Consider the following 27,500-nt stretch of genomic DNA (forward strand, 5'->3'; position numbering starts at 1 on the left):
AGTAAAGCTTTGGGCCTTTCTTAGTTCCCCCCTTTATCCAGAATAATGTAATACCCTATGAGTCATTCTGCTAGTTGTTTAATTGGACCATACATGGTACTATAAACTGCTCTATTTTTAATAAGTCTATGTGTCCTGCCAACATTATCCTGTTTAAAGCTAATACACATGGTTTCATACTTTTAATTAGTCATCTTGTCAGGCTGTGCATGTCAGTTTTGTAGTGCAGTGAATTGTGTTGGTTCATGGTGTACTATAATTTGCATATGTAAGTATTGTGCCATTTATTTGTGACATGCTCAAGATGGCAGCGCGGCAGTAGCACTCTGCGGCCACTCCGGATTCAGTACAGTATGCTGCTTTTGTTTGTACTGTCTTTTGTCCTGTACTGTCTTGTCTGTCTTGTTTGTCTTGTCCTGCACTGTTTGCACCAGGTTGAACAGATGTACTTTATGTGGCTAGGACAACTTACTAATTCCTTAGCCATGTCTTTGTTTAATGTCGCACTATGACCCTGAAGAAATGTTGTTTCATTTCACTGTGTACTGCAACAGCTATCTATGGTTGAAATGAAAATTTAAGCTTCTTGACTCCTTACTTGAATTGACTTGACTTGATTTCTTTAATAATATACAACGCACAACTTTACAGTTAAGAATATGATGTTGCCTTATATAAAGGTTCAGTAGGATTTATGCTGAAACAAATTCATCCATCCATCCATATATTCTCTACACTATGAATCCTCTGGGCCATGGGGAACCTGGAGCCAGGAGATTCCTATTGCAGGGCAAAATGGCACACATACTCACACACCAATTCACACACTACGGACAATTTTAGAGATGCATGTCTTTGATCAGGTGAAGGAAACCAGAGTACCAAGAGGATACCCCTGGGGCACGTCAAGAACATAATCTCCACACACAGCGGAGGTGGGAGAAAAAAAACACTTCAAATACAATTACAAATATTTGGCAAATGGCAAATATTTATAGCTGACAGAAATTAATGGAATTTAAATAAACTAGTGAAATAAAGTTGTAGTTCCTCTACTGAAGCAAGTTTGGTTAGTTTGTTCATCCATTCATTTTCATACCTACTAAGTCTAAGTCTAGTCTTGCCAGAGTTAGAATAGATCTGGATTCAATCCTTAAGAACTCTGGGCTTGAGGTGGCAATACACTGAATGGGCACCGGTCCATTACAGATAACGTGCACACACATTCACACCTAGGAGCAATATACTGTATATTTAGCACTCCACCTACTGGCATGTTTTTGGGAGGTGGGAGGAAGCCAAATTAACTGGAAAAAACTCTCAGGGACACAAGAAGAAAACATGAAATTTTGAACAGACCAGAGTCCAAGATGCAGGTACCTAATATATCTGCTCCACCAAAATGCTAGCAACAATTTCCTAATTAAAATAAATGAATTTATAAAGAACTGCTGAGCATGGTGGACTAGTCACCTCGGCCATCCTAACTTGGTAATTGAGAGTCAAGGGATAATAGAGAGACGAGAGAGAGAGAGAGAGAGAGAGAGAGAGAGAGAGAGAGAGAGAGAGAGAGAGAGAGAGAGAGAGAGAGAGAGTGAGAGTGAGTTACTGTTAGTTATCTTTGTAAGAGAGGATTCAGTCATTAATCTTGATTAAGGGAGTTTATACTGAGAACAATGACCAAACCATCAAATGCCAACATACACACGTGTTCAAACCATGAACCAAATTTAGCAAGCTAAAGGTGCCAATCTACTGAAATCTTTCAGGACAGCAGGACAAATGTGAAGAATGTGGAAGAATTGCATATGGACACAAATAAAAAATACCTACCACACGGACATGAGGACATGATACCAAGCTCTGCCAATGTGCTATTTCTAAAAATAACTTTCTATGATTGAAACATCATTCATTTTTAATGACTGGAAAACCCCAAATTAGCATTTACAGTTTAGACTCATGATCCTGTTTTTTCTGTAGCCACCACATTTCAATGGATAAACACAATGCGCGAACACACACACACACACACACACACACACACACACACACACACACACACACACACACACACACACACACACACACACACACACAGGCCTGGTAATTTAAGCCTCTTAACACTAATGCATGTGTTGCTGAGTGAGCAATGGACAAGAACAAAATGGCTTCAGGAAATTCATCAGCAGTTTACAACTATGAAGATTGCTAATATGTCCCAGTATTGGTTTGTGAAGTGTATTAAGGTGTAATAGGGGGCAAATACATAACCCGTCCGAGGCCTTGGAAGTGCATAGAATAGAATAAAATGGCAGATATGGTGGGTATGTGGGAGGTGCCTCTCAGTGATGGAATATACCAGATTGAATTTGAGCATGGAACCACTACAGGGAAGCGGGTTGTTTATATCAATGGAAAGGTGAGCTCAAGTTTTTATTATATGATGTTTTGATTTACAGATAATGTAGTTAATTTGCATTACTGTACCTGTTTAAAACATGCTGTAACTGTTTTGTTTTAAAGGAGGTCCTCAGAAGGGACTGGATGTTCAAACTAGTGGGCAAGGAAACATTTCCTGTGGGATATACAGGCGCAAAAGCTACTATAAATATCGAAGCACTTACCGGCTTTACTTATGAGTACACTCTGGAAATCAATGGAAAGAGCCTCCAGACTTTTATAGACAACTGGGCTAAGATATCCAAGACTTGGCTGCTGAAGCTTGATGGTGCTGACTGCAGGATTGTTCTGGGTATGAGAGAAAAGCATTGCATACAAAGAAAATGTGTTCAGGGAGAATTCATTAAGGATAAAATAACTAGTAACTACTGTAATCGTTTATGCTACACGTTATCTTCAAATGAAACTTTTTAAACCTTTGTGCACAATTTTCTACACTTCGTTTGCTTACTTACTTAGTTTTCAGACAAGCATTCAGAGAGATCTAGATGTTTTGTAGCATGTATAATTACAGGATTACAGTCATAGGCATGCTCCTTTGCCAGATGTTGCAAGACTCCTACATGTCTTCATGTGCTCTGTTTTCTAATGCATTGTTTAAATCATTCTGCTTTCTATAACTTATCAGAGAAAGATACCATGGATGTATGGTGCAATGGCCAAAAGGTGGAAACCACGGTAAGTTACTCTTTAAATCATGCTTTGGGTGACTCTGCTTTACGAGAAAAGATCTCATGCATCATTATCATCGCTTATCATGTTTAAGACCAAGCTGCTGTAGATAATCAGAATGTAATTAATACAAGTCCAAATTTATTTGCAAGGATAATCATGTGTGCGGTGCTTTAATTGCTGTTGCATTAGAAACATTAATCATAAAATCTCTGTATTTGTATTTGTATTTATGTACAGGGGGAGTTTACAGATGACAGTACTGAGACGCATTTTGTAGTGGGGAACCATGATTGTTGCATAAAAGCAACTGGCAGTGAGAAGAAAAGAAATGGAGTAATGCACACGCTACTTGTGGATGGGACGAAGGTCATGTGATCAGGAAGTACCTGTTTCACTATTGACTACTTCACTCTCAGGTGGCAAATCTGCAGAGCGGTTACTTCCTTGTTCACTTTTGAATCAAATGTTATTAAAATATGATTAACAAAATGTTTGAATAAGCTGTAAATCATCAAGAACTATAACAGAAGAATTATTTCAGTTTAGAAAATTTCAGCCAAAGAATGATCAGTGATCAGTGATTTCACTTAATTAAATTCACTTCATTTAGTAAAGATGGAATTGTTTATTTTATTTTTTGAGTTATTTTTATAGACATGTTTATAGAAATAGGTATGGATTACAGGAAATTTGCAAAATTGAATTTAAATGTACTTATTTGCTCATTGCATGAATGCCTTTTCATGCACAAAATAAATTGAAATGAGTTTTCAGTATCGAGGGCATTGGAACACACATTGCATTTACTGATTATACCCCGTGTCATTTTAAGTCCTATCTGTGTGTGTTATATGCAGTTAAACACATCATGTTGTGACCAGATTAAACACTGTGTGCTGGGCACTGATACCACTTTTGTTGCTATGTGGCTTGTGTGTTGGGGCGAGACCACATGGATAGCAGCTGCCACTCTTAAAATAAGCCTTGCAGCCCCAATTCTAACCACAAATCTTGTGTCCAAGAGTTATTTTTTTACTCTAAAGGAGTTCATGCAGTTTTAATGAATCTTATCCTACTCATGTTTATATGGCATTAGGCAATTTAGTCTAATGCCTTGGATAACTATAGAGTAACTATTACAGCCATGTTTTTTAACATTATAATGCACTAAGAAACAAATCAGATATTGTACAAAAACAAAGATGGACTTATAGAATAACTAGATAATTAAATGATACCTTTGATTTAAGTGAATAAGAAGCAGTGAGTAATATAGTGATATATATAGTGATATATAGTGATTATGTAAAAAAGCTTAAAAGTTCTTAAAAGATAAAAATATATTTAATTCATTCATTCTTCCATTATAAGTAACCCCTATAAAGTGGACAGGATAGCAGTGAACCTAGAGTCTATTCCTGGAACACTGAAAATGAGGTGGGAATTATATAATAAATGGGTGTAAATCTCAGTGTAATACTGGCACACATTTACACATGGGGCAAATATTTTACTAGGATGTTTTTGGTAGTTAAAAAAACCCTATACAGACAGTGAACCTGAATCAGGACCAAACCTGGGAGTCTCTAACTAACCCTAGATGTTACTTTAGTCTCTGTTCATCTCTTTTTATCTGATACCTGGACACACAGGTGCTACGGTCTGCGCTGGATACGCGCAGCCAGAGCAGTAAAAAAAACTGCGCAGCACGGACAGGCCCATTTCTCCAGTATACTGCGCAGGTTTGTTGCAGTCAGGATCGTGACCAACGCTCAGCAGCCGCGACTCGAAGCTTTCCAGTAGGAAATGTCCCAAGGAGCGAGCACGCGCAATGGTGTGTGAGAGGATACGGACCGGACGGAGAGCGGCGCGTTCACGTCTTTGCTCGTGAAGCAGAAAACAATACAGGGAGACAAGCGACCGGAACAGAACATAACATCACTATATATGTTCGTCTATGTCTGCAAGCTCGTGATGTTGGTGGAGAAAATAGTTCGGCCGTTTTTCTTTGGCAGCGCGCGCTGAAGTGAGTCGATACACTACAGAGAGCTGACGCGCAGAGTCGATACACTACAGCGGGCTAACGCGCCGAGCCGATACACTACAGCGGGCTAACGCGCCGAGCCGATACACTACAGCGGGCTAACGCGGCGAGCCGATACACTACAGCGGGCTAACGCGCTGAGCTGATACACTACAGCGGGTTAGCGCGCTGAGCCGATACACTACAGCGGCTAACGCGCTGAGTCGATACACTACAGAGGGCTAACAGCGCTGAGTCGATACACTACAGAGTGCTAACGGCGCTAGCAGATCAACTAGCTAACCGGCGCTCTCTTTCGGAGTTGTTGCGTTAATTTGTTTGACTTTTTTTTCTCGTTTAAACAAGGCAGCCAGTGGCCTTAAAGCAATGACAAGAATCGGGCCCAGTCATGAGCACTTTATTCTGCAAAAAGTGACTGGTTTTTAAGGGCCCGTTCTTGTCTTTCTTCTTTTTAACCTGGCTAGCTACATAGCTTTTAGCCAGTTATGACAAACACTTGGTGATTTCAGTAGGTTGTGTTTATACGCTGAGTTTGTGGCGTGATTTCTGTGTTTCTATACTCCGGAGGCGGAGGGAGGATATGGGGAAGCTGCCCCGAGCTGCCCCTCTCTGTTTGCCCCTTCAGCCCGGATCTCACCTCAGGACAACTCTCAGGACCTGCTGTTTAAAAACATCATTATTACACAGTGGTTCGGTTAGTGTTGGACCGGTCATCGGATAAAGCATTTACAGGACAAATAAACATTAATCAAGTGGCTGTATAATTGTGTTGTGATTGTTCAGATCTCGGACACACTGAAGCTTGTTTCTCTGACGATGGTCTAGTTTGCGGTCGAAGTCACACAGAGTCACGTTTTTATCATCAGTAACACAGACTGTCGAGTAGCTTTTCATTCCCAAAATGAACTATCAACAGCATCTCGCCAATTCTGCGGCGATCAGAGCCGAGATCCAGCGCTTCGAATCCGTCCATCCGAACATCTACTCCATCTATGAGCTTCTGGAGCGTGTGGACGAGCCTCTGCTGCAGAACCAGATCCGGGAGCATGTCATTGCCATTGAAGGTAAGACCGACTGAAGCTCAGACTCTTTATGGCATTTTCATGGTCATTTATACTTTCACGACTCCCCACAATGTCCCATCCAACTTTGTCCGATTTCAGACAGGTTATCTGTAAGGACATAGACATTTAATGACATTTGATCTTGAGTGCTGCTTACACCTTGTTCACTTTACATCTTTTTTCAACACTAAATGGATCATTTTATTTTTGCTCTTAAACATCACACCATTCAGCAGGTGTTGCACTGCATCCCTTAGTAGCCACCTGTTTGGGCAGAATATAAGACTTATGAAATGCATGTGCATTATTACATCATCACATTATCTCAGACACAAGTACTATTACGGACAGGATAAGATTTCAGGACAAGCATCAAATGTCTGTTAAGAGGATGCCTGTACAGGGTCTTTGTATAAATCCCAGAGAGCTGGGAGTGTCTTTACAGTCTAAGCATGTTTACACCGTTTCAACACCACTGCATACTGCATACCCATCATTTTAATACAAACCTTTTTTGTGTGCAGGTTGTGCTTAATGATTATTATTAGGTCACATGACCGTGACATCTGTAGGCTGTGCTTATTTTAGGTACTCAATAACCTACGTAAGCCTTGCTTCTCTGACAAGTCCTTTGAAACATCTTCTATATTTTTGCAGTACTGCGTTTTTTTTAAACATTTGGCTTCTTTTATTGTTGTCTTTCTACACTGAAGAAACAGCACCTAACCACAGGATCTATCGGAGCATAGAGTATTTTATCGGTGGTCATTTTATGGTAAACAATATGCTGCTGTATTATTTTATTCTTTTTAAAAATGGAATTCAAAATATTAATTGCCACCTATTAGAGAGGTGTAGATTGTTAGATCTTATACGAAGGTTTAGAATGAACGTGGAAACTTTGGTGAGTGGGGATTGAATCCTGCTCAGGCATGTAGAAGAATCAGTCTGTCAACCTGTAAAATCCTTACACAAAGTGCCCTGTGCTAGGCTAGCGTCTGTCCGTCTCCTTAAAGGGCTAATATGAGTGTGCGTCTTACAGCCTGTTTGTTTGGTCTTGAATATAAGTGAAAGTCATCCACTCAGTAGAAAGGAACTGCTTTGTTCGGTCGACTTTTGCCTTTGACACACGTATTACGTTGTGCCCGTTTTCCCTCACAGCATTCCTTAGATTTGAGTCCAAATCAGTGCAGGATTTCTTGTATCTTCTTGTTTCTTATAAGACATTTTGCCAGCCTCTGGGCTTGACAGATGGCAAATCCCGGCTGAAAACTGATACAGGACACGCCTCTTGATCTTTCACTCGTGAGAACTCGAGGCTGTCTAATGGAACGACTTGGAACGGAAGATGGTCAGCAAGCGGATAGAGAGAGAGACAGAGAGAGATGTGTGAAGAAAAAAAGAAAGACTGTGAGCGAGAGCTAGAAGTAGATGAAGAACGACTAAGAGAAATATCTGTCAATTTTCTGGAAGGATGAACGAAATTGTAAGTGACAAGCAGAGGAGGGAAAAGGGAAATGGAGGTTAAATTAGAAATGAGAGGGAAAGCAAAAAGGACAGGAGAAATGCAATTATGTAATTGGTTGAGTTGATTGCTGTGTTGCAGTATCGTGGAAATCCTTTTAAATCTTATATAGCTATATGCATGGGTGCGTATAGCAGTTATGTAACCGTGTACTATGCCGTTGTCCTGGGATGGTGATGTTAGGAGTTTGTGTGTCTTGCGCAGTGCACTCATTGTTTCTTTATGAATCGCTCCCTCTTTGTGGTCATCTTTGTTCAGAAGGTCACTGAGGCAACTCTCACCACAGCAAGTCATTTTAAAACATACACATGACACATGCACAGCGCATCTGTGAACTTTTCGTTACCGCCCTGTCTTTTGTAAAGGGCATTTCTTAGCATCCTTGTGCAGCAAATCAGGCCCAGCTATCATTTTCCATGCCTCAAACGTAGTGGCCACATGATCAGATTTCCTAGTGGAAATGGGGGGAAAAAAAAATCCCAAAAGCAACATAAATCTTCTCCCTTGGGTTAGCTGAGGCTTGATGATAATTACAGAGACCAGTAGATCAGTACACAGCCTGCATCCCAGGGTGTACCACATGGTCCAACATGGTCCTCTTTTGCCCTTTATCTCTTTCAGTGAGCCCAGAGAGGAAGGGGTATGTTTGCAGTGGCAAGATAATTTTAGCGCCACCTGCTCCACTGCACTCGTGTCCCAATCATTTCAACACGTCTTTCCTCGCAGAATTGTTTTGTTTTCCATGGCTGAATGATGCAAAAAATTTCTTTTGGAACAAAATTAGCTTTCATTTGCAATGCTACCATTTCACATTTCCCATAGGTGATTAAACTGGCAAGAAAAGGGAACTGATTCCTCATGCAGAATGACAGCAGATCCTCAAATTCTGATACCAGACACATGTCATGTGTTGACGGCTGTTCAAATGATGTCATGGCATGCCAAAGTGACCCTGGCGTTCCCTGAATCAGCACAAGCATCATGCAGATGGTCCCACCCAGTCTGCCTGAAGGGTACCGTTAATGAGCAGCAGCCAGCAGCCGTCTTGTACACTTCGTTAAAAGCATCTGGACAACAGAGCGTAACGTCACCCTTCTTGTAGTGACAAGCTTGTGTTCGCCATCGTACCCCCCTGTCCTTTACTGCCTTCACTCTGCTTTGCCAATCCTCTGCATTTGCAAATGTTGTTGTTCACCGTAAAGCTTTTAGTCTAATTCATTCTTGTGGAAGCTGGAGGGTGTGTTTGTATTGGTGCAGGACAGAGCACACTAACAGCGCTGCAGCAGGGATGCCTTATATATGTTTAAATTTAATTATAAATCCCACAAGATGTTTCAGGAAGACCACAGGAGAAAAGGAACTGTGCACGTGGGGGGCATATGTCCGAGAAACAGTGATGTCAAGTCCGCGGTCAGGGTGAATAAAGGCCAATAAGGTTGCATTAATGGTCGCAAAACAATATGTTCGATTTGTTCCTGCTTAAATTCCTGCTTCTATATTTATAGAACAATGCTGTTAAATTTACATTCTGATTCAAATTACAGGTTTATATACATTAGGAAAATAGAAACAACTGTGTCACAGTTATCCAGGCAGCCAACCATGTTGCAGCAGCACAATGCATATCATCATGCAAATACAGTTACAAGGGCAAAAGAACAGTGCAGGTGAAGATCGAAAAACTTCTGGGTTTTTCTTCAGATGTTCAGGTTTGGTGAGGCCGTGACCACTGTAGCATCAGATTCCTGTTGCTGACTGACAGGGACTTCTGCTGTTTAAGCCAGCCTCAAGATTTGACATGTGCTCTCTGTGATACTTTTCTGCTCACCACGGTTATAATGAGTGTTTTTCTTTGTCAGCTAAAACCAGGATGGCCATTCTACTCTGTCCTCTCATCAACAAGGCTGATCATAGAACTGCCACTCAGTGCGTTTTTTTTGTGTAAACTATGAAGGCTTTTGTGCATGAGCAGCAATATTTGAAATACTCTACCTGTGGGTCACCAACTATAAAGCCATGATCAGATTCTGAGATCCCATTTTTCCTATTTTGGTGCTTGATTTTTCTGAACATTAAATGAAGGTCTTGACAGTAAAATGTATTAAGCTGATCGTATACGTTGCTTTATTTCCACACTAGGTGTTCATGTGTTTCTTTAAAAAAAAGTGTATGGTGAGTGTGTGTGTGTGTGTGTGTGTGTGTGTGTGTGTGTGTGTGTGTGTGTGTGTGTGTAAATAAGAGTGGTTATTTAAAATGCAGGTCTGTATTTGGAGAATATTGGGAGAGGCTTCAATACAAAGAGATAGATATCGCTTTACTGAATGCATGTACCTTTTTAAATCAAATTTAAAAGGAAAGAATGAAAGGTTGCTGAAGAGGTCGCTGTTCTGGTGTTTCCTTCTGGCTTCATCACTTATCTTTCATCCCCATCCCTCCCTTTCTCTCTCTCTCTCTCTCTCTCTCTCTCTCTCTCTCTCTCTCTCTCTCTCTCTCTCTCTCTCTCTCTTTGCTGGATGTTTTGAGTGTGGGCGGTGAGAGACCATGAGTTCTCAGGCTGAACTGAATAGAGATTTGTTCTTTCCCAGTTCGAGGGAAAACAGAAATGAAATGACACACATTTTGCACACCATTTTGATTTCTTCCATCTTTTACTCAAGATCAGTCTCGACTAACAGGTGGAAATGTGTGAAGGGTGAATATAAAATATATAAAATATCTCCCAGCTTGATACTTTACCAGTTTCCACTCACTAGCTAGTTCACCCCCATCACACGAGCTCTAACAACCACAAAGCCAAGCTCTGAATATTGCAGAGCAGGACACACCTGAACAGGAGTCCAAGAGTCCGAGTTCTCTCTGTTTTTCGTCAATCACAGTGACACTGGCCAATCACAGGTATCGCTTTCCTCAGTGTGTTACGCCTCCATGTGTGGTCGTCTGGCTTCACATATCTTGGGCGAAGCACTTGTTAGACTTCACCCTCTGTGGTTGATTGCTCTTGTGAGGTAGAGGAGCCCTAACGTGTGGGTGGTGGAAATGAGGTGGAAACAAGTTTAGTGGAAAAATTGGGGAACATCCTATATAATAAGAGAGCTCTGTATACACATACATGAGTTCACAAACACCTGTGATTGGTTAATATCACTCTGATTGACAGGGGAGAGAGTATGCGACCCCTCCCACACAAAGCACTTGGCCAGTTTCATCTAAAATCCTATTTTCAACTCTCCACCTCATGTTGACAGAGTGAACACAGTTCTATGGTGTAACTACTGACCATCTTAACCTTCTGTAATACTACTGTGAGGCTCTCCCATGGCATATGAATTTCTCATATATTCTTAACTAGTGTTTGCCATTTCCAAGCAGGTTTGACTGGGAGCTTTTAGCTGGCCATGAGGCAGCACTGTGTGCTCTGTTTCTCCAGCCAAATGGAGTTTAAAGATGGAACTGAGAAACACTCAGCTTTGGGGCTCTTGATGTGACCTTGTTCCCAGCAGCAATTTAACACCCCTGGGAGGTGTAAGGCATAAAAACGTGCCTTATTTGAGGAGCAGTAGCAAGTGGCATAATTGAAGGCACCATCCTGATCGGAATGGGGGAGGATCCACTTGTCACATCAGCCCCTGGGGTATATAAACCTTTCCCAGTTGAGAAGATCCATAATTTACATTTCTTACACAATACCTGTGAATATCCTTTGCCACGTGCGAAAGGGTTGTCTCTTTATTTATTTAATTTTTAAATATAATGTTACTTAATCAAATTGCATGTTTTATTATATTAACTGTAGATGTTCAGTAAAATCTGTCAGTCAGTGGAATAAACTTTCTGTGGCTGTTTAGTGACTTAGACTAAAGACCTCTTCACCAATGCCCTTATCTATTTAAAAGTTCCCCTGTCTTGTGTGATTTCTTTTCATGTTGTGCTAACCTCCCCCTGACAAGGCTAACTCAAGGTTAACTCAAAGGTATTATTAGCTGCTAACCAGTTAGACTAGCATGAGGATATAATTTTGTTCCGTTAAATGCTATGGGATGTGAATGTAAATGAGGTTTTTTAGGTCAATACAGCTTTAAAGATTTTGAAGCTTTGTGGCCTGTCGTTTACTCTTCTGCTGGGTGTCCCTGAGGAAATGGCACTTCTGATCTGTGGGATGCGGTGATGTCATGCCTCTCAACACAGTCCCTTGTTGTGACATTGACTTGCTGGGTTGCTTGTCTGACTCCTGCTGCGTGTCACGACAGTAGATCCATTTGAGAGATACCACTGTGTTTTGTTTGATACCACAGCCGGACATGTTAGGAGGAACCTGAACATATGCCTGTAGTTCTTCCTTTTGTATGCTTTATTCCTATTTCAGTCGGTAAACATGCTTACGTTATTTAAGGTTTGGCTTTGAAATGATTTGCCGTGTCAGGGTAGCTGTAGACTGACACTACTACACTCCTAGCCATCCCCTGTGACTCTAATTTACAGCATTGCAGTGGGGGAAGGTGACTCCTCTTGGGGCCTGTGGGTGGAGCTTAGAGAAATTTAGCTGCGTTTGAGAAAATATAGGGAGGCTGGAGCTCACCAGCTGTGGCATGCAGCTGCAGCAGGCGTTCCTGATAGTTTACTCTAAGCAGTCAGACTCTGATTTAAACAATAGCCAAGCTTTGATTCAGGACTTATGAAGACAAGAATAGCCTGAGTGCAGGAGTCTTCCTGCTGTTGGCCATGATGCATCCCCCCACAGTGTCCCCAAGGACACAGGTAGCTGATGTCACTTCCTGCACATTGATCACTAGCCGCAGCATTCCAGATGCCGCCGGTTTGTCAGGAGCTGTCTGGAGGACCGCAGGCACTCTTATGTGTCTGTGGCAGCATCACTCGTAATCAATAAGTTGCTTGTCAAAAGCATTTATATAAGTTTCCTGACAGGAAGGAACAGAGGGGGTGGGGGTAGATGGGTCGTGACGGTTGGCTCTATCATTAGGTCTAATTTCAATGCAACAAGCTTACGCAGCTCCTGAGACGTATCCAATCAAATTCAGTATGGATTTGTATGTTGTTTATTGGAAAACTCAATAATTTCACCCCACAGTCCTTTGATTATAGATATGGAATTCCTCCTAGTGAGGCGTATCCCGGAATGAGCAACCACACCTAAGAGGTGGACTACAGAAAGAAATTTGACTACTGGTCAGCTGCTTTTTTCCCCTCTTGCATTTTTTTCGAAGTGGAATTTCCCCTCAGCATGTTTCATGTTGGAAACAAAGGAAATACATATGTTTTACATTTGAATCTAATTCGATGGGAGAAAAGATCTAGTCAGTGGATCTATTTTTGGTCTAGGATTGCACAGTACCATAATGTCTCTGCCATAAAACCCTTCAGTAATTCTAATGTTCTTTATCGTGCCTTTTTGAGCTGGACTGGGGAAAAAAGAACAGCAATCTGCCCGTGCTTCATGAGACCTTTTGCTTAATGTAGTATTCACTCAAATGCAGTCATGGTTTCCATGGAAGCTGTATGGGGAAGTTCATTTCAGCTGTAAATAATTGCACCATGAAATAATGGGAACAATGAGCGTGATACCTGCACATAATCTCAGACTAGACGTGCCAATCAATCCTCTATATTTTGCAATTTTGATTAGAATAGATCGCAAGATCCTGCTCATGAATTTCCAATAGCCCGATCAATTTCAAACCCTGATGGACAACAAGCCCAACCACCCACTGATGTGCCTAATGCCTGTGTGTCTATCCATACATTTTTGGGTTAATTATTACAATAGCTTTAGCTCACAATAGTGTGTGAGAGAAGCTGAATTGCTATTCAGAGTGAATGTGTTGCATCAATAGGAGGCACTCTTCCCATCTGCCAGCGTTTGGGGGGAATCAATGGCGCTTTCCTTGTGACAGGTCACCATCTGTCGGCTCCTGCTCCTGCCCCCAATCCTTGTGTTAACGTTGTAATTAATGTATGCTACTGCAACTCATACGTCTGGTGACTGTACAGCCCATTTGCAGCGACCCAGTTCTGAGAACAGCTGGATCAATTATCCGATAAGCCTCACCATTTCTCCTTTTACTGCTTGGCTAATAGTTGGGAATGTTTGCAGTTTCCTGTTGAACACTGATTTAGAAGACAAGCTTGTTTTGTGTACAACAGAAGTATTTGATTAAAATTTCTGAAGGTCCATTTGCATAAAATTCCTTCCAGATAGGCAGCGAAGTTGCCCAAAAAGCGGCAACACTTACTGAACCTTTTTAATGTGCACGCAGTAGTGATCAGGGATTGATAACTACCGATGAGAGAAAACTGAATTGCTTTAACTTGTATATCTCACTCCGACCTGGAAGTTTCTCAGTTTGCTCTTTTTGCATGTTTTCCTAGTGATCCTCTGTTCAGTTATGAAGAACTAACTTCCAGAAATGCACGTGATTGGCTAAGCTGTAACAAGCTCGGCTACAGATGCATAGAAATGTGTAGAGTTATCAAATCACAGGAGTTATTTTTTTTTCTCCATCTGCTGCAGTTACTCATTTCAGTATATTCAAGTAGTTTTCTGGATCTTAGTCTGGACTGCAGTTAGACAGTTGAAGAGCCCAGGTATAAAACACCATCTCTTCCACAGGTCTAAATGTACAGTAAAGGGAAGTACGATAGTACGTGTGCCTTTGTTTTCTTTTTTGTGATCATTATAAAATTAATGCACAGACTGTACAGCACTATTGTTTTAACAGCTGACAGGAGTTTCTTGACCTGGAACTTCTATTTAAGTCATTTAAGAGTGGACAGGATGCCACAAAACCATACAAGCGTGCACACACACACACACACACACACACACACACACACACACACACACACACACACACACACACACACGCTGAGCCACACACTGGGGAGCAGGTGGACTAGGGTTACTATGGCAGTAGTGCAAGGTTGTCTGCATTAAGCTAATTAACCCCTGTGGACAATGCTGGCGGGTGGCTGCAGTGATTCTGGGGCATCTCTACCAACTGGGAGCTAGTCCTAATGCCACATCACTTCTTTACATGAACCTTTTTTTTTTTTTTTTTTAATTAATTTTCCCTTCCAGCCTGTTTTAGAGGAATTAAGGTGAGGCTCAGAGACAGCCTTGCTTATGTGGAATGGAGGACTTGGCAAAGATTCTCTGATCACACCTCTTAGCCAACAAATTAAACAGACAATATATACACATTGTAATAAATCTTACATGTCACAGGTTGTATGACTGTGTGATGAAACAACATGATCATAACGTTTCACCAGAATGACAGCAGTGAAACATTTGGAAGAAAACACACAAGTGAACAAATTACTTTACAGCTACAGTTTGTAGGACTTTTATTTTAGATGAAAACAACATCTCTGAAGAAACATAGCTAGTCCTTCTTTTTACTGATTTGTGTATTCTTTACCATGAAAGGAAGAACATCTCCTTTAGACATTTGACCTTGCTGTGATGTAATCTGCAGTGATAATTCCACATAAACCCTGCAAACATTTGACCGCTTGTTTAGGCACATGCCTAGAAGGACCAGTGGGAAAACATAATAGTGCTATATAACACGAGCCGGTCTGAAACAATCCTGAGATCGTATTCACACTCATTGTTGCGTCATACATATGTGTCATACAGCAATCCTGGTAGATTAAATGGCATTCAAACTTCAGCCTCATAAGAGGTTGAAGAAATGGGTATCAAAGTAAAGCATGTCTTTGTGGGGTGATTAGGAGGAAAGCTCATCAGTGGTAGCTGATTGAGGTAAGGTACTTTATGCAATACATTTAAACAAATCATTTAAACCAGGAGTGTCAAACTCTGGCCCGTGAGCCAAATTTGGCCTGCGGTGTAATTATATTTGGCCCGCGAGATCATATCAAATGTGCATTACAGCTGGCTAGCCGCATGCTCCGCTAATACTACAAAACCCAGAATGCCTTGCCACTGTATTGACGCGTAGTCACGAACAGAAAGCACCCCTCATTCTCTGTTGAAAGTCGTTACCAACCATGCTACAGTCACATCGTGCAAGTTAATTCCACCCTCCACAAAAATGGCCAAACGAAAGATGGACAATAGGAGCTTTCAAGACAGAAGGGAGCCAAATTATCTGTTCACGAATATAAAGGACAGACCTGTTTGTCTTGTGAGCTAACGGAGCTAACGTGTCTGTAACGAAAGAATATAACATAAGAAGACACTATGAAACGAAACATTATGAGAAGTATAAGGAACTGGACGTAAAGCAGAAGCTCCAGAAGGCGGAGGAGATGAAAAAAAGTCTGGTTTCCCGGCAGACTATGTTCATGAAAGCAAAATCAAAAAGTGAAGCTGCTGTAAAGGCTGGCGTTATTGTGGCAAAATCTGCCCGGCCCTTTAATGAGGGAGAATTTATCAAAAAGGGTATGGTCAAAGTTTGCGACATAAACACCACTGATGTGTTTCTTATTTCAAATTTAATTTCTTATGTGTTTGTAATATCAAGCTCTGGTTGTTCCAAACCCTGTGTTTAAGCAAAACTAAAGTTTGTTTCCATATGTAAAAGGTTGAACATTACATATCAGCTGCAGTTCATTTTTCAATAAATATTCAGTTTGGCCCGTGACTTTATCTCAGTTTTATATTTTGGCCCTTTGTGAATTTGAGTTTGACACCCCTGATTTAAACAAATGATTACCAGTAAATGAAGAGAACAGTGTAAAAAATGAAAGGGTTGCACTTAAGTGAGACCTTGATTATTGGTATGTGACACGTATAAATTCCACATCGTCTAAAAGAGGCAGATAGAGGAAGTTCTGTATCATCATTGTGAAGTTGTTTAGCTAGAACTCATAATGGGAAGCTGGTGCTTGTGTGTTTGTGTTACAAACTCCTGTCTCCATGTGTCATTATGCCTCAGTCTTTATCTTGTTAGTTCGACTGCTATAGGCTTGTGTGTTATAGCAATTAAATTGTCCCTATATGATTTTTACACTGCCATAATATTCAGTAACATTTACTCCTATTATATGATATGATATTAAAAGACCTTCCAGCTTGTATGCATTTTCTCTCTTTCTATAACATGAAATGAAATCTGTGTAGAATCTGTGTATGTTTGGCTTTGGCTAACATTCGACAAATATATGTGTACCCTTGGCTCATGCCTTATGTGTGACCGCCTGCAAGCAAAAATAATAACCAACGTTTTTTTGCAGCTCTGATCACTGACAGGACGACATAAAGCCTGACACTGTTAGTTTGCATCAACACAGATGGCGGTAATCAGATCACTGGTAAACAAAATCAATGTTTTTAATTAATTACAGTCCCAAAAAAACAAGAAATCCAGCTGTCTTCTTAATTTTTTTCTTTTTTTCTTTCATTTGCATTAAATCGTCTTCTCCAGAACTGAGCCACTGTTTTATCCACCGTGTCAAATACTGTGCTTGTGACAGATCTACAGACTGTGGTTAAAGTAGGAAAGCTACAGGCCAAAATCCATCATGTGGGAGGCAAGCAAAACCAGGCAATGAGAAGCCTGAACCCAGCCTTATCCCAGTTACTTGAGCACTTGGGACAGTCATTTTAAACTATACAGGAGTGTGTATCCAGCTGGCTGCTCTCTGAGCCAGTGATTTTATTCGAATCTGTCCAGAACGCTAGTGACTCACTTTTGCAGCAGAGGGGTCGTCTGGCCTAGAGACGCAGGATGACATCATGTTTCTGTTCCGGTCTTAGTCATCCAGTTGTGTGAAAATATGCGTGGTGTATCAGTCTTTTATGGAAAGCACATCTCTCTCACTGGTACATCTAATCTGTCATGCTATTAGATTTAGCCCACAATCACACCTGTCCATGAAACAGTTATCCTGCATTTCGTGTTACTGTAGCGAGGCACTAGACATGCAGACAAGTCTGAATGATACACAGTGTGATGAGAGCACGACATGCTGGGTATGAGGAATGCAGACTGCTGCATTAGAACCGTTTATAGCCTTTTCTCTGTTCATGAGTGATGCACATTTCACCCCATTCATGTTTTTTGTCACCACTCAGTAAAGGTCACTGCTAAGTAAAACTTTTTCAAATTCGTAACACCTTCATTTTGACCTCAGTGTTTCACTCCTCCTGCCCTATGTGTCTTCTGACTCGGCGTTTTTTAATCGTAAGCTGCAACAGCGTTAGCCACTCGTCCTGACTGTGTTAAGTCCGAGAAAAACTGGAAGGAAGAAAAGAGAGGAAGTGTATTTTTTTACATTTATCTATACTACAGAAACAGCGGTTGGATTTTTGGAGGTCTTTGTTTGTTCCCCTGAGCTTTGTTGTTAGGGAACTGAATGGACTCACAGCTGGCTTTGTGTGTGTGTGCGCGTGCACGTGTGAAGAATAAGAGCCGGGCTGTGGTCTGGCATGAAGCTCTTCCTCTTTCTCCGGCTTGCTTTGTCTCTCATTCTCTTTCTATGAAATGGAAGGCTGTCTGCCTCGTTCACATCGTGGCCTCACTTTGAACAGAAGAGGGGGAAGAGGCTAGTTGGGGGCTTCAGACAGAGAGGAGGAATAAAAGGGAGGGAAGAAGTGGTGTAAAAAAGAGAACACTGTTGCTTGTAGAGAGCAATCTTGAGATTTGAGAGCTGTTTAGAGGATGGAGTGTAGAGCACACAAATCCACTTTTGTGGCCTAAAATACTGCATGCAATTGAATTATGCTTAAAATTGCAGCTGGCTTGGTGCCCTCTTGGGGAAAGTGGGTTAGTGGTGGGAATGTGCACACACAGACCCTCAATTCTTCTCAAGCTGCACAGTGATGCCCTGACATTTCTTTTTTAGACTGTGCGTGCGTGCGTGCGTGCGTGTGTATGTATGTGATGTGATGCAGCCTGAGGCAAAGTGAGTTACTGTTACTAAAAGTTACCAAAAAGTGGATTGCTTTTCTGTAACAGCACATCCTGTAGTGTTTTATTCCTTTTATAACGCAGCACAGTGCTGTACAGTGGCTCTGAACCTTTTTTCTTTTTTTCTTCAGCTTCACTTTGGCTTGCTTTTCACACACAGACCGCTCGCTTGGTTTTCCATTTTTAGCAACAAATGCAGGCTTCACAGGTGAAATCCAGGGCTTCAAACCAAGAAATACAATTCAGAGCTATTAACTACTTGAACAATCTCTCAGCTGGTGATACACCTGGGCAACAAAACACACCTGGTAGTTACATGCCCCAGTACTGTTCATGTGTGGGTTTGAACGAAAGGTGTATATATACATGTAAATATCAGGAAATCGTATTCATCTTTTGATCTCAAACTCCGATTTTTTCAGTGAATAGCAGAAGAGACGGCGTTGCTGTTCTCTTTTTTGAAGCAGAACTATACAGTACCTCATGGTTTTTTTTGGATTAGTTGTCATTTTTCAAAATAATCTGTTTTTCTGCAGATTGTTGCATCACAGATTTTGAAAATAAACTGCAACAAACTCAAGCATGTTTGGCTACAATGATCACAAAGAAACCATGTGAAAACGTGGACCATTTTAGAGAAAACCTCTGTATAGTGGTATTTCATTATATATCTGAGAGGCTTGGAAGAGTAAAAGATGGCCAAAGAATAAAAAGCCTATCATATTTAGGATCACATTTTTATATAGGTATAATATGGATTAGCGGTGTTCAGAGAAAATAAATTAAATTCAGTCATCTTTCTCCCTCACTTCTATGAGCGACATGCTTTTTTGTAACACTTGACAAAGCTGCTTATTTGTTGCTTCACAAATAAAACCCCCACTTATTATATTACAGTATTTTCTGCACTATAAGGCGCACCTAAAAGCCTTAAATTTTGTAGTTGTAAATGGGAATAGAGCTGCGGAAGAATTCAACATCAATGTATCGATGGTTCGGATGTGGCGGAAACAAGAAAATGTACTGCGCCAAGTTAAGAAGACACAGTAGATAAGGACTTTGATGTTTTTGTGGGAGAAGATTGATTAAAAAAATAATGTGTGTGTATTGCATATATATTATTAATGTGTATTGCACATTAATAAAGTTCAACTAAACTCACTGTTTTGCTTCCGTTACCGTTTTTTGTGGACCGTATGTTTTAGCATGCACCTTATAATACGGTGCGCCTTATGTATGGGTTAAGTACAGAAATAGACCCCGTAATTGACACTGTGCCTTATAATCCCGTGCACCTTATGGTGCGGAAAATACTGTATGTTTAATGCTGATGTAGATGGCAATCTGAAAGTTATGTATTTATTTTAACAGGTTAGATTTTACTTTTTGTGGGCCAAGTTGTTCATTTAATGCCAAAATGTTTCTTTCCCTTCTGTTCTTTTGTTGTGTTTCTTTTTTCTTGTTCAGTTAAAGTGTTTGGTGTCATTTATACTAAATCAAATGAACCAGTGCAGACTATAAACTTGTGTAAGGTTATATATGTTGAGCATATTATTGATAGACTTTATTTCACATTAATCAACACCAAAACAGTCTCAAATCAGTTCGAGAGCATGTGTGATGGTGAAAGGAGGCTTCCAGCAGCTGTCAGTTATATCTGAGAATTCAGAACAACTGTCCAAAATTATTTCAGATGTTTCTGTCTATTCTTGAGCCTGTATGCATATTTTTCAGTGGCGGCTCCTTTTAGCATACTTAAAACCTCTACATATTGAACTGTGAGCTCCTACACAAAATATAACCTAACAGGGGTAAATCGCTGGACATTACAGCAGTGAGAAATTGGGTAGAAATGATTAAGTTGTTTTAACACACATGACTTGTGTGTACTCAGTCATACATGACATTAATACTACCTGCCTGAAATGGTTTAGGTCCTTCTCATGCTCTGTTCCTTTGAGGTATGAACTTCACAAGGTGAAGGTGATCTGGGGAATGTGGAGGCCAAGTCAACACCCTGGACTGTTTGTCATGTTCCTCAAACTGTTCCTGAACAGATTTTGCTGTGTCAGTTAACATTATCCTGCTGAAAGAGATCACTGACATTAGTGAACACTGTTGCCATGAAGGAGTGAACTTGGTCTGCAACAATGTTTAGGTAGCTGCTACGTGTTAAAGTAACATCCACATGAATGTCAGGACCCAAAGTTTCCCAGCCGAACATCACCCAGAACATCACACTGCCTCTACTGGCTTGCCTTCGTCCCATAGTGCATCCTGGTGCCAGCTCTTCCCCAGGAAAGTGACTCTCACACACCGGCCGACCACATGATGTAAAAGAAAACGTGATTCATCAGACCAGGCCACCTTCTTCCATTGCTCCATGCTCCAGTTCTGATGCTCACGTGCTCATTGTAGATGTTTTTGGTGGTGTACAGGAGTCAGCATGGTCACTCTGACCGGTTTAACCTACACAGCCTCATGCACAGCAAACTACGATGCACTGTGTGTTCTGACACCTTACTATCATAGTCAGCATGAACTTTTACAACAGTTTGTGCTACAGTAGCTCTTCTGTAGGTTCGGATCAGACGGGCTAGTCTTCACTCCCCACATGCATCAGTGAGCTTTGGGTGACCATAACCCTGTCTCTGGGTCACTGGTTGTTCTTCCTTGAGCCACTTTTGTTAGATACTAATGACTGCACACTGTAAACACCACACAAGACCTGCTGTGTTGGAGACGCTCCGACTCGGCCGTCTAGTGTTCACTATTCAGCCCTTAGATCTTTTGAAAACTTTAAAACTGACTGTTCTTGAATAACAGATCCCACCCCACTATAGGTGCCATTGTAATGACATAATCATTGTTATTTACCTCTCAATGGTTTTAATGTTATGGCTGATTGGTGTAGGTTTACACACACGTTCTGTGTTTTGTTCAGGTTCTACTACGTCAGTTAGGACAGCAACCTGACACTTAGCCTACAAGCCACAGCCCAAGCACACAGCATCAATGTCATGGTGATCATGTGTTTGTGTTTTTCACTGAGCTGCTGTGTGTGCGTGCGTGTGTGTGTGTGTGTGTGTGTGTTCTCTTATTCACATTTGCTACTGAGATTTCTGTGTTTTCATGAAAATAAACCTGAGCGTAAGCGCCGGTCTCGTCTGAGCTGGCAGGCTTGGCCTCTAGATAAGGATGATGGAAACTGGTGACTTTTTTGAATAAATAATGATGTTGTGGGTGCGTTCCAGGTTCTCCATGACTTCCTTGGCTGCCTGTGTTTTGATTAACTCGCTCTGAACATTCACGGTAACTGATAGCAGCAGACAACGTGAAATCTAAAACGTGTAAGCATTTGTAGATGGACATGTAAACTCCAGTACAATGCCTTTCCTCAGACTCTTAAACATAACATGGTTTAGAAAACCCGAGGCTCGTATGTGACGCTTAATTGGGATGTGAGAACTCGTAAGTGACATTAGTAGCATTTGAAAGCTGCCCTTATCCACAGAGTCAACGAATCTGTCAATGAATACATTAACATACATTAACACAGACTTAGGATCAGAAAGAGTCATGCTGTATACCTGCTTCTTACCGTGAGAGATGGTGGGAGCAGTCGAGTAGTGCTGTAGATCTGATGGAGTGACATGCAGCGTGATGTGATAAGAGCTTTGGGGTAAGCGGGTCCTGGTCCATTTTTTTGCTTTGTAGGCAAGCATCAGTGTTGTGAATACCGGAAGCCAGTGGAGGGATCGCAGCAGTGGGGGTGGTGTGTGAGTTTCTTGTGGCTCACACCAGTATACATGATGCATACGCCAATATGTTCATCAATGTTTAGATGTAAAAAAAGTGTTTTAATGTGAGCAACGCTTAAATACATTGAGTTAGAGTTGTTTCAGTGCACTATGATGTGGTAATGATGATTCAGGATTAATCCAAATATTTAAGATGAAGGTGGATCTGCCTTATTCACTGCCACAGACAGGCTGTAAAATATCCGACTTTGTAAGTCGGACATTTCAACATAATGTTATTATTAGAAACGGCTCAAAACTTTTTTTTTTTGTTAAATGAATGAATAAGGAACAAAAATATTTAATGTCAAAATGCCAAAAGGTGCATGTATTTTAGTGGAAGGTGGAATCTTTAACCTCCTCGTGTCATGCAACTGTTTTAAACTCATGAGAAATGATATTTTCTCCCATCATACATATTTAAGGTGATTTTCACACTGGACACATTTGCTGTGATCTGAATCGGAGTGTGATCGTTCCTGACGCCTACTTGTCCTGGTTTCATTTTCACTCCATTCTATCAAACCCTGGTGCGTTTGTGTTCAGCTCACATGGTCACAAACATGCTTGGAAAAGACAACAGGAATGCATGAGTTTTGTTTAACTTGTATGTTTTCTTCGCCTTATATCCTCTTCTATGTCCCACAACCTTCCTGTCACGGTGTGGTGTGGAAACGAATGATATCGTCACCAGCTAAAACACAAATGCAGGTTACTTTACTCCCTGATAAACCTGAGTACGAGTGAATTCATGTTCTTACTTGTTTTTTATCCTAGTCAGTCCTTTTCCTTTTCAATACAGACGATGGACAGATTTATAAAAAAAAAATACTATACACCTTGGTCTGTCTGTAGTAACGGCTTGTCAATCTTTTGTATACTGTGTATGTGGAAGAATGATGATAAAGCTGAGTTGTGCTAAAGAATCTGGATACGTTGGATGTGAACGTGTTACAAAATTTGACAGGATTTCTCTCTCTCTCTCTCTCTCTCTCTCTCTCTCTCTCTCTCTCTCCAAAATCCAGTCAAGTGTTCTCCTCCCTGATAGTGACAAAAGGATATAAAAACAGTACCATCTTTATTTACACAGACCGATACTAAAGCTGAGGTGTGTCTTTGAGAGCGGACAGACACTTCTCTGTCCTATGCAGTACGATATTCATGTTGGCTAAGTTTCCAGCATTGTTTCAGTGCTTGATTTAAGTCTACAAAAAATATATATATTTGATAACTTGATTTGCTTCTAGAAGTCAATGTGTAATTATTTCTGAAAAAAGTTATAAAGTCTCAGAAAATGGGGAGAGAGATTTGTGTATATAATGTATATCACTTGACACACAGCTGTGTTTAGTTTGAGATGGTTTGGACATGTACAGAGGAGGAAGATTATATTGGTAGAAGGATGTTGGAGATGGAGCTGCCAGGTAAGAGGTCAAGAGGAAGGACAGAGATGTATGGATGTGTTAAATAAGGACATGAAGGTAATTGGTGAGAGAGTAGAGGATGCCGTGGATAGAGTTGGGTGGAAACAGATGATTCGCTGTGGCAAATGGGGAAAAACCAAATGTAGAAGTTGTTTGACACACCGCCGTGTTACAGTGTAAAGTGCTTTCACTTTGTGCGCTTATACAATCACAACATGGACAACACAATGTTAAATAAGAACTAAACAAGTCTTTAATCTTCTGAGTGGTTTGCTTTGGAAAGCTGAACCAGTAGTTCCTTGTGAGTGTTTGGATACCAGCACTGCCCCCTTCTGGCCACTCTGTGATAAAGCCGAGTGGGAGTGAGACCATGAGACCATGAAGAAGAGAATCATTTTCTTCATCTTTATCACCGATGTATTGATCACAGGTGTTTATTGAAGGTTTTTTTTTATTTTATAAAAGTTATTTCCAGAATGCGTCTGCTACGATATACGATATGATGCGAGCATGAAGAGCTTTATTTATAGCTGTGTCGAGGACACGGTGTCACTGTGCATACAGATGAGATCAGTTCAGCCTTCAAATTGTCACACAATGATGGCCAGTGTTCCCACATGCACTGCTGCATTTTAATCACAGTGAGGCAACAGAGAGCCACAGCGTGTTTAAGCTGATCTAACTTAGATGACTGACACGTCCTATAGATACGCCAGGCATCATGGAGCTTCATGGCGGTTTGGATTTCACAGATTTTGCGCTTCTTTGCTGAAAGAAAAGCTTCGATGCTGTCGGCGTTCGACGCGCGATGTTTGATTTGACGCTGCAGAAAAATTGAGTGCTGTACAAGGTTTCGATTTTTTTGCCTAACCTAGTTTGTGCAAAAATGACGACTAGGTTTAAGATTACGATTATAACGAAGTGGTTTTGTGGTCTAACATCAGCACACATTGTCTCCTCACTGAAATACACTCACATATATGTACACAAATAAGGATAGTACACAAACTACAGACTTAGAGGACGTTTCACACACAATGTCCGAGGCCAAACAGAGCTTATTAACAACGTACATGAATAACTAGCTACATTTGATCCCAGTGCAGATTACATTGCTGCTGCTCGTTATCTTTCATCACTGAGACTTATTAATTAAATCAGTTCAATTTATTTTGTATCGCACTTTTAACAATTCACGTTGTCTCAAAGCATTTTTACAGAAGTAAAGAAACAGAAAAAACTAAATAAACATAAATAAATAAATACATACATTAAAAGTTTAAAATGAAGTGAAATTAATTAAGACTTCACCTATGAATAATTGCAAATATAATAAGTTTTATTTGTCTCTTTAAGTGTAAAAAAGAAAAAAAGAGATCTTTTCCAAACGCACACCCCTTTGACCCTCCTTTACAGGATTTGATCAAATCCACTCTTCGTTCCTGATATCCAATCCTTTATATCATACATTTCTAATTAATTAAATTTTTTAGTGCCGCTATATACTGTATATTGATTTTGGGTAACAAATCTGTGCTGTTTTTATTATTAAAATGTCATAATTGCATGAGAGCTGAAGCAGAACAAGTGCCCAAGAGAATGCACAAGACAGCGCTCATCTGTCTCCCCTCCATAAGGATGGTGTTAAAGGGGACAGACAAGAGTCACTAGGGCTAAATCTTCCACTCTCATACAGGATTAGTATTTCTCTCAAACAGGATTAGTATTTCTTTAAGTATGTAGGATTTCTAATCGTCTGGTGATTGTGGAATACGTCACTTTGCGCTACAATGTGTGCAGAGCCACCTGAAGTGAATTATGGAAGTGCAAGTTTCACACACACACACACACACACACACACACACACACACACACACACACACACACACACACACACAAGGTTAGATTAAAAAAATATATAGTTTAAATAAAAATATTAGGTTTCTCAACAAAGTGTGAACTGCTAATCAGTGGATGACGGGCGATGTTAAGTTGTACAGCATGTGTCATGGTCAGATTGCATTTTAGATTAGATTCAACTTTGTCATTGTGCAAGGTACATGTACAGAGCCAATGAAATGTAGTGAAATAAGCGTGAGTCAGACAGGGTGCAGATTCATCAGTACAGTGCCAACGGGTTAACGTCTTAGCATTTGGGTCACGCGGGCTAGATGGAGTTCATGCTCTGACTTCAGCTCGTTTGTTGGACTGCCTGGTTCCTGCAGCTCCATCCTGCTCTGCATCACAACACTGTCCTTCTAGCACAACCAAGACAACCTTCTTGCTGCAATAAACACAAATCAGGTGATGCAGTGCAGAGTTGCAGTCTGTGTAGCTGAATTAAAAAGTCAGTCAGCCAGTCAGTCTTGCTTTTAAAAATGAGTTAAATAATAGCACATAACAGTTTTCAATTTCTATGCTTCAGGCAATTTATTTCTATATTGTACTTGCTTATTAAAGCACATGAACAAGGTCTCATACACAGTGCATACAACACACACACACACGCACACACACAGAAGCTGTAAATTATTCATTTTTTCTCTCTCAGTTTTCTTAATGATGTCTGCAGGGTAGTAGTTTGAAAGTGTGTGTGTGTGTGTGTGTGTGTGTGTGTGTGTGTGTGTGTGTGTGTGTTTGTGTGTGCAGGTTGTCCTATCAGCTATCTCTTTGTTCTCTCTGTGACATACTGCATACAGTAGTATCACCCCCACCCATTCTGACACTATTTTATATTTTATCCCTCTCTGCGCTCACCCCTCAGTCCTTCATCAATCTGTCAATCAATCTGTCTGTCTATCGTTCTCCTCATGTGCTCTGTGAGAGCTCCTGATTTGCTCCACATCACACTATATACACACACACACACACACACACACACACACACACACACACACACTCCAGTGACACGTATGTGCGTGTGGTAGTACTTGCTGTTGAGGGCTTGCTTGTGTGTGTCCCCGTGCATGTGTGCATGAGTGTGTATGTGCATAAGTGAGTGTGTGTACGTACACGTGTGCATGTGTGTGTGAAAGAGAGCTGTATTGGGATTGTGAAGGCCCTTTTAGAGTTGTATCAGAGCTGTAGAAATAAAAGTCTGATTTATGGACTTGTGCGTCAATTCCCTGTTTGTTGTTTCTCTGCTGCTGTTTTCGTGGATCATCACTGGACAGAGAGCTGCTATACACTGAAACTGGATATTTCACGAACCTTTGGTGATTAATTCCAAATTCTCCACATAACCCAGAAACATGAAAGACTTCCTGTGTTTCTGAAAAATCTGGTGGACTTTAGCCAACTCATGTCCTGCTTTTCCCCATGCTGAGAATTTCCCTTCTGTCTCTTTCTCTCTCTCTCTCTCTCTCTCTCTCTCTCTCTCTCTGTCTCTCTTTCTCTCGCTTTCTTTCTGTCTCGCTCTCTCTCTCCCTCTGTTTTTTCTCTCTTGCTTTCTCGTCTTCTCCCTAAAGTTTGCTCTGACTCACATTTCCCTCTCCATCATCATCATTCTCTCTCTCTCTCTCTCTCTCTCACACACACACACACACATGTGAAACCGTACATCTTTATAAGACTGTAGCTGTTCTTGGCAGTGAAGTGTAATTATTCGTTA

General features: G+C 40.8%; 2 protein-coding genes across 3 annotated transcripts in view; both read left to right on the forward strand.

Moving 5' to 3' along the window:
- Window positions 1–2,145: 2,145 nt before the first annotated feature.
- faimb (Fas apoptotic inhibitory molecule b) lies at window positions 2,146–3,966 on the forward strand. The gene is made up of 4 exons (XM_027133358.2): window positions 2,146–2,422; window positions 2,527–2,755; window positions 3,092–3,141; window positions 3,376–3,966. The coding sequence occupies exons 1-4, from the start codon at window positions 2,312–2,314 to the stop codon at window positions 3,511–3,513; spliced, it is 528 nt and encodes a 175-aa protein (XP_026989159.1). The 5' UTR covers window positions 2,146–2,311; the 3' UTR covers window positions 3,514–3,966.
- A 967-nt stretch (window positions 3,967–4,933) lies between these two features.
- agap1 (ArfGAP with GTPase domain, ankyrin repeat and PH domain 1) overlaps window positions 4,934–27,500 on the forward strand; it is a 131,443-nt gene continuing 108,876 nt past the window's right edge. For both annotated transcript variants that reach the window (XM_027133356.2, XM_027133357.2), the window contains exon 1: window positions 4,934–6,246. In XM_027133356.2, the coding sequence (XP_026989157.2) occupies window positions 6,084–6,246 (163 nt within the window). In that variant the 5' untranslated portion in view covers window positions 4,934–6,083. The remainder of the gene's footprint in view (window positions 6,247–27,500) is intronic.

The sequence above is a fragment of the Tachysurus fulvidraco genome, chromosome 5, assembly GCF_022655615.1.
Source record: "Tachysurus fulvidraco isolate hzauxx_2018 chromosome 5, HZAU_PFXX_2.0, whole genome shotgun sequence".
NCBI classification, from domain to species: domain Eukaryota; kingdom Metazoa; phylum Chordata; class Actinopteri; order Siluriformes; family Bagridae; genus Tachysurus; species Tachysurus fulvidraco.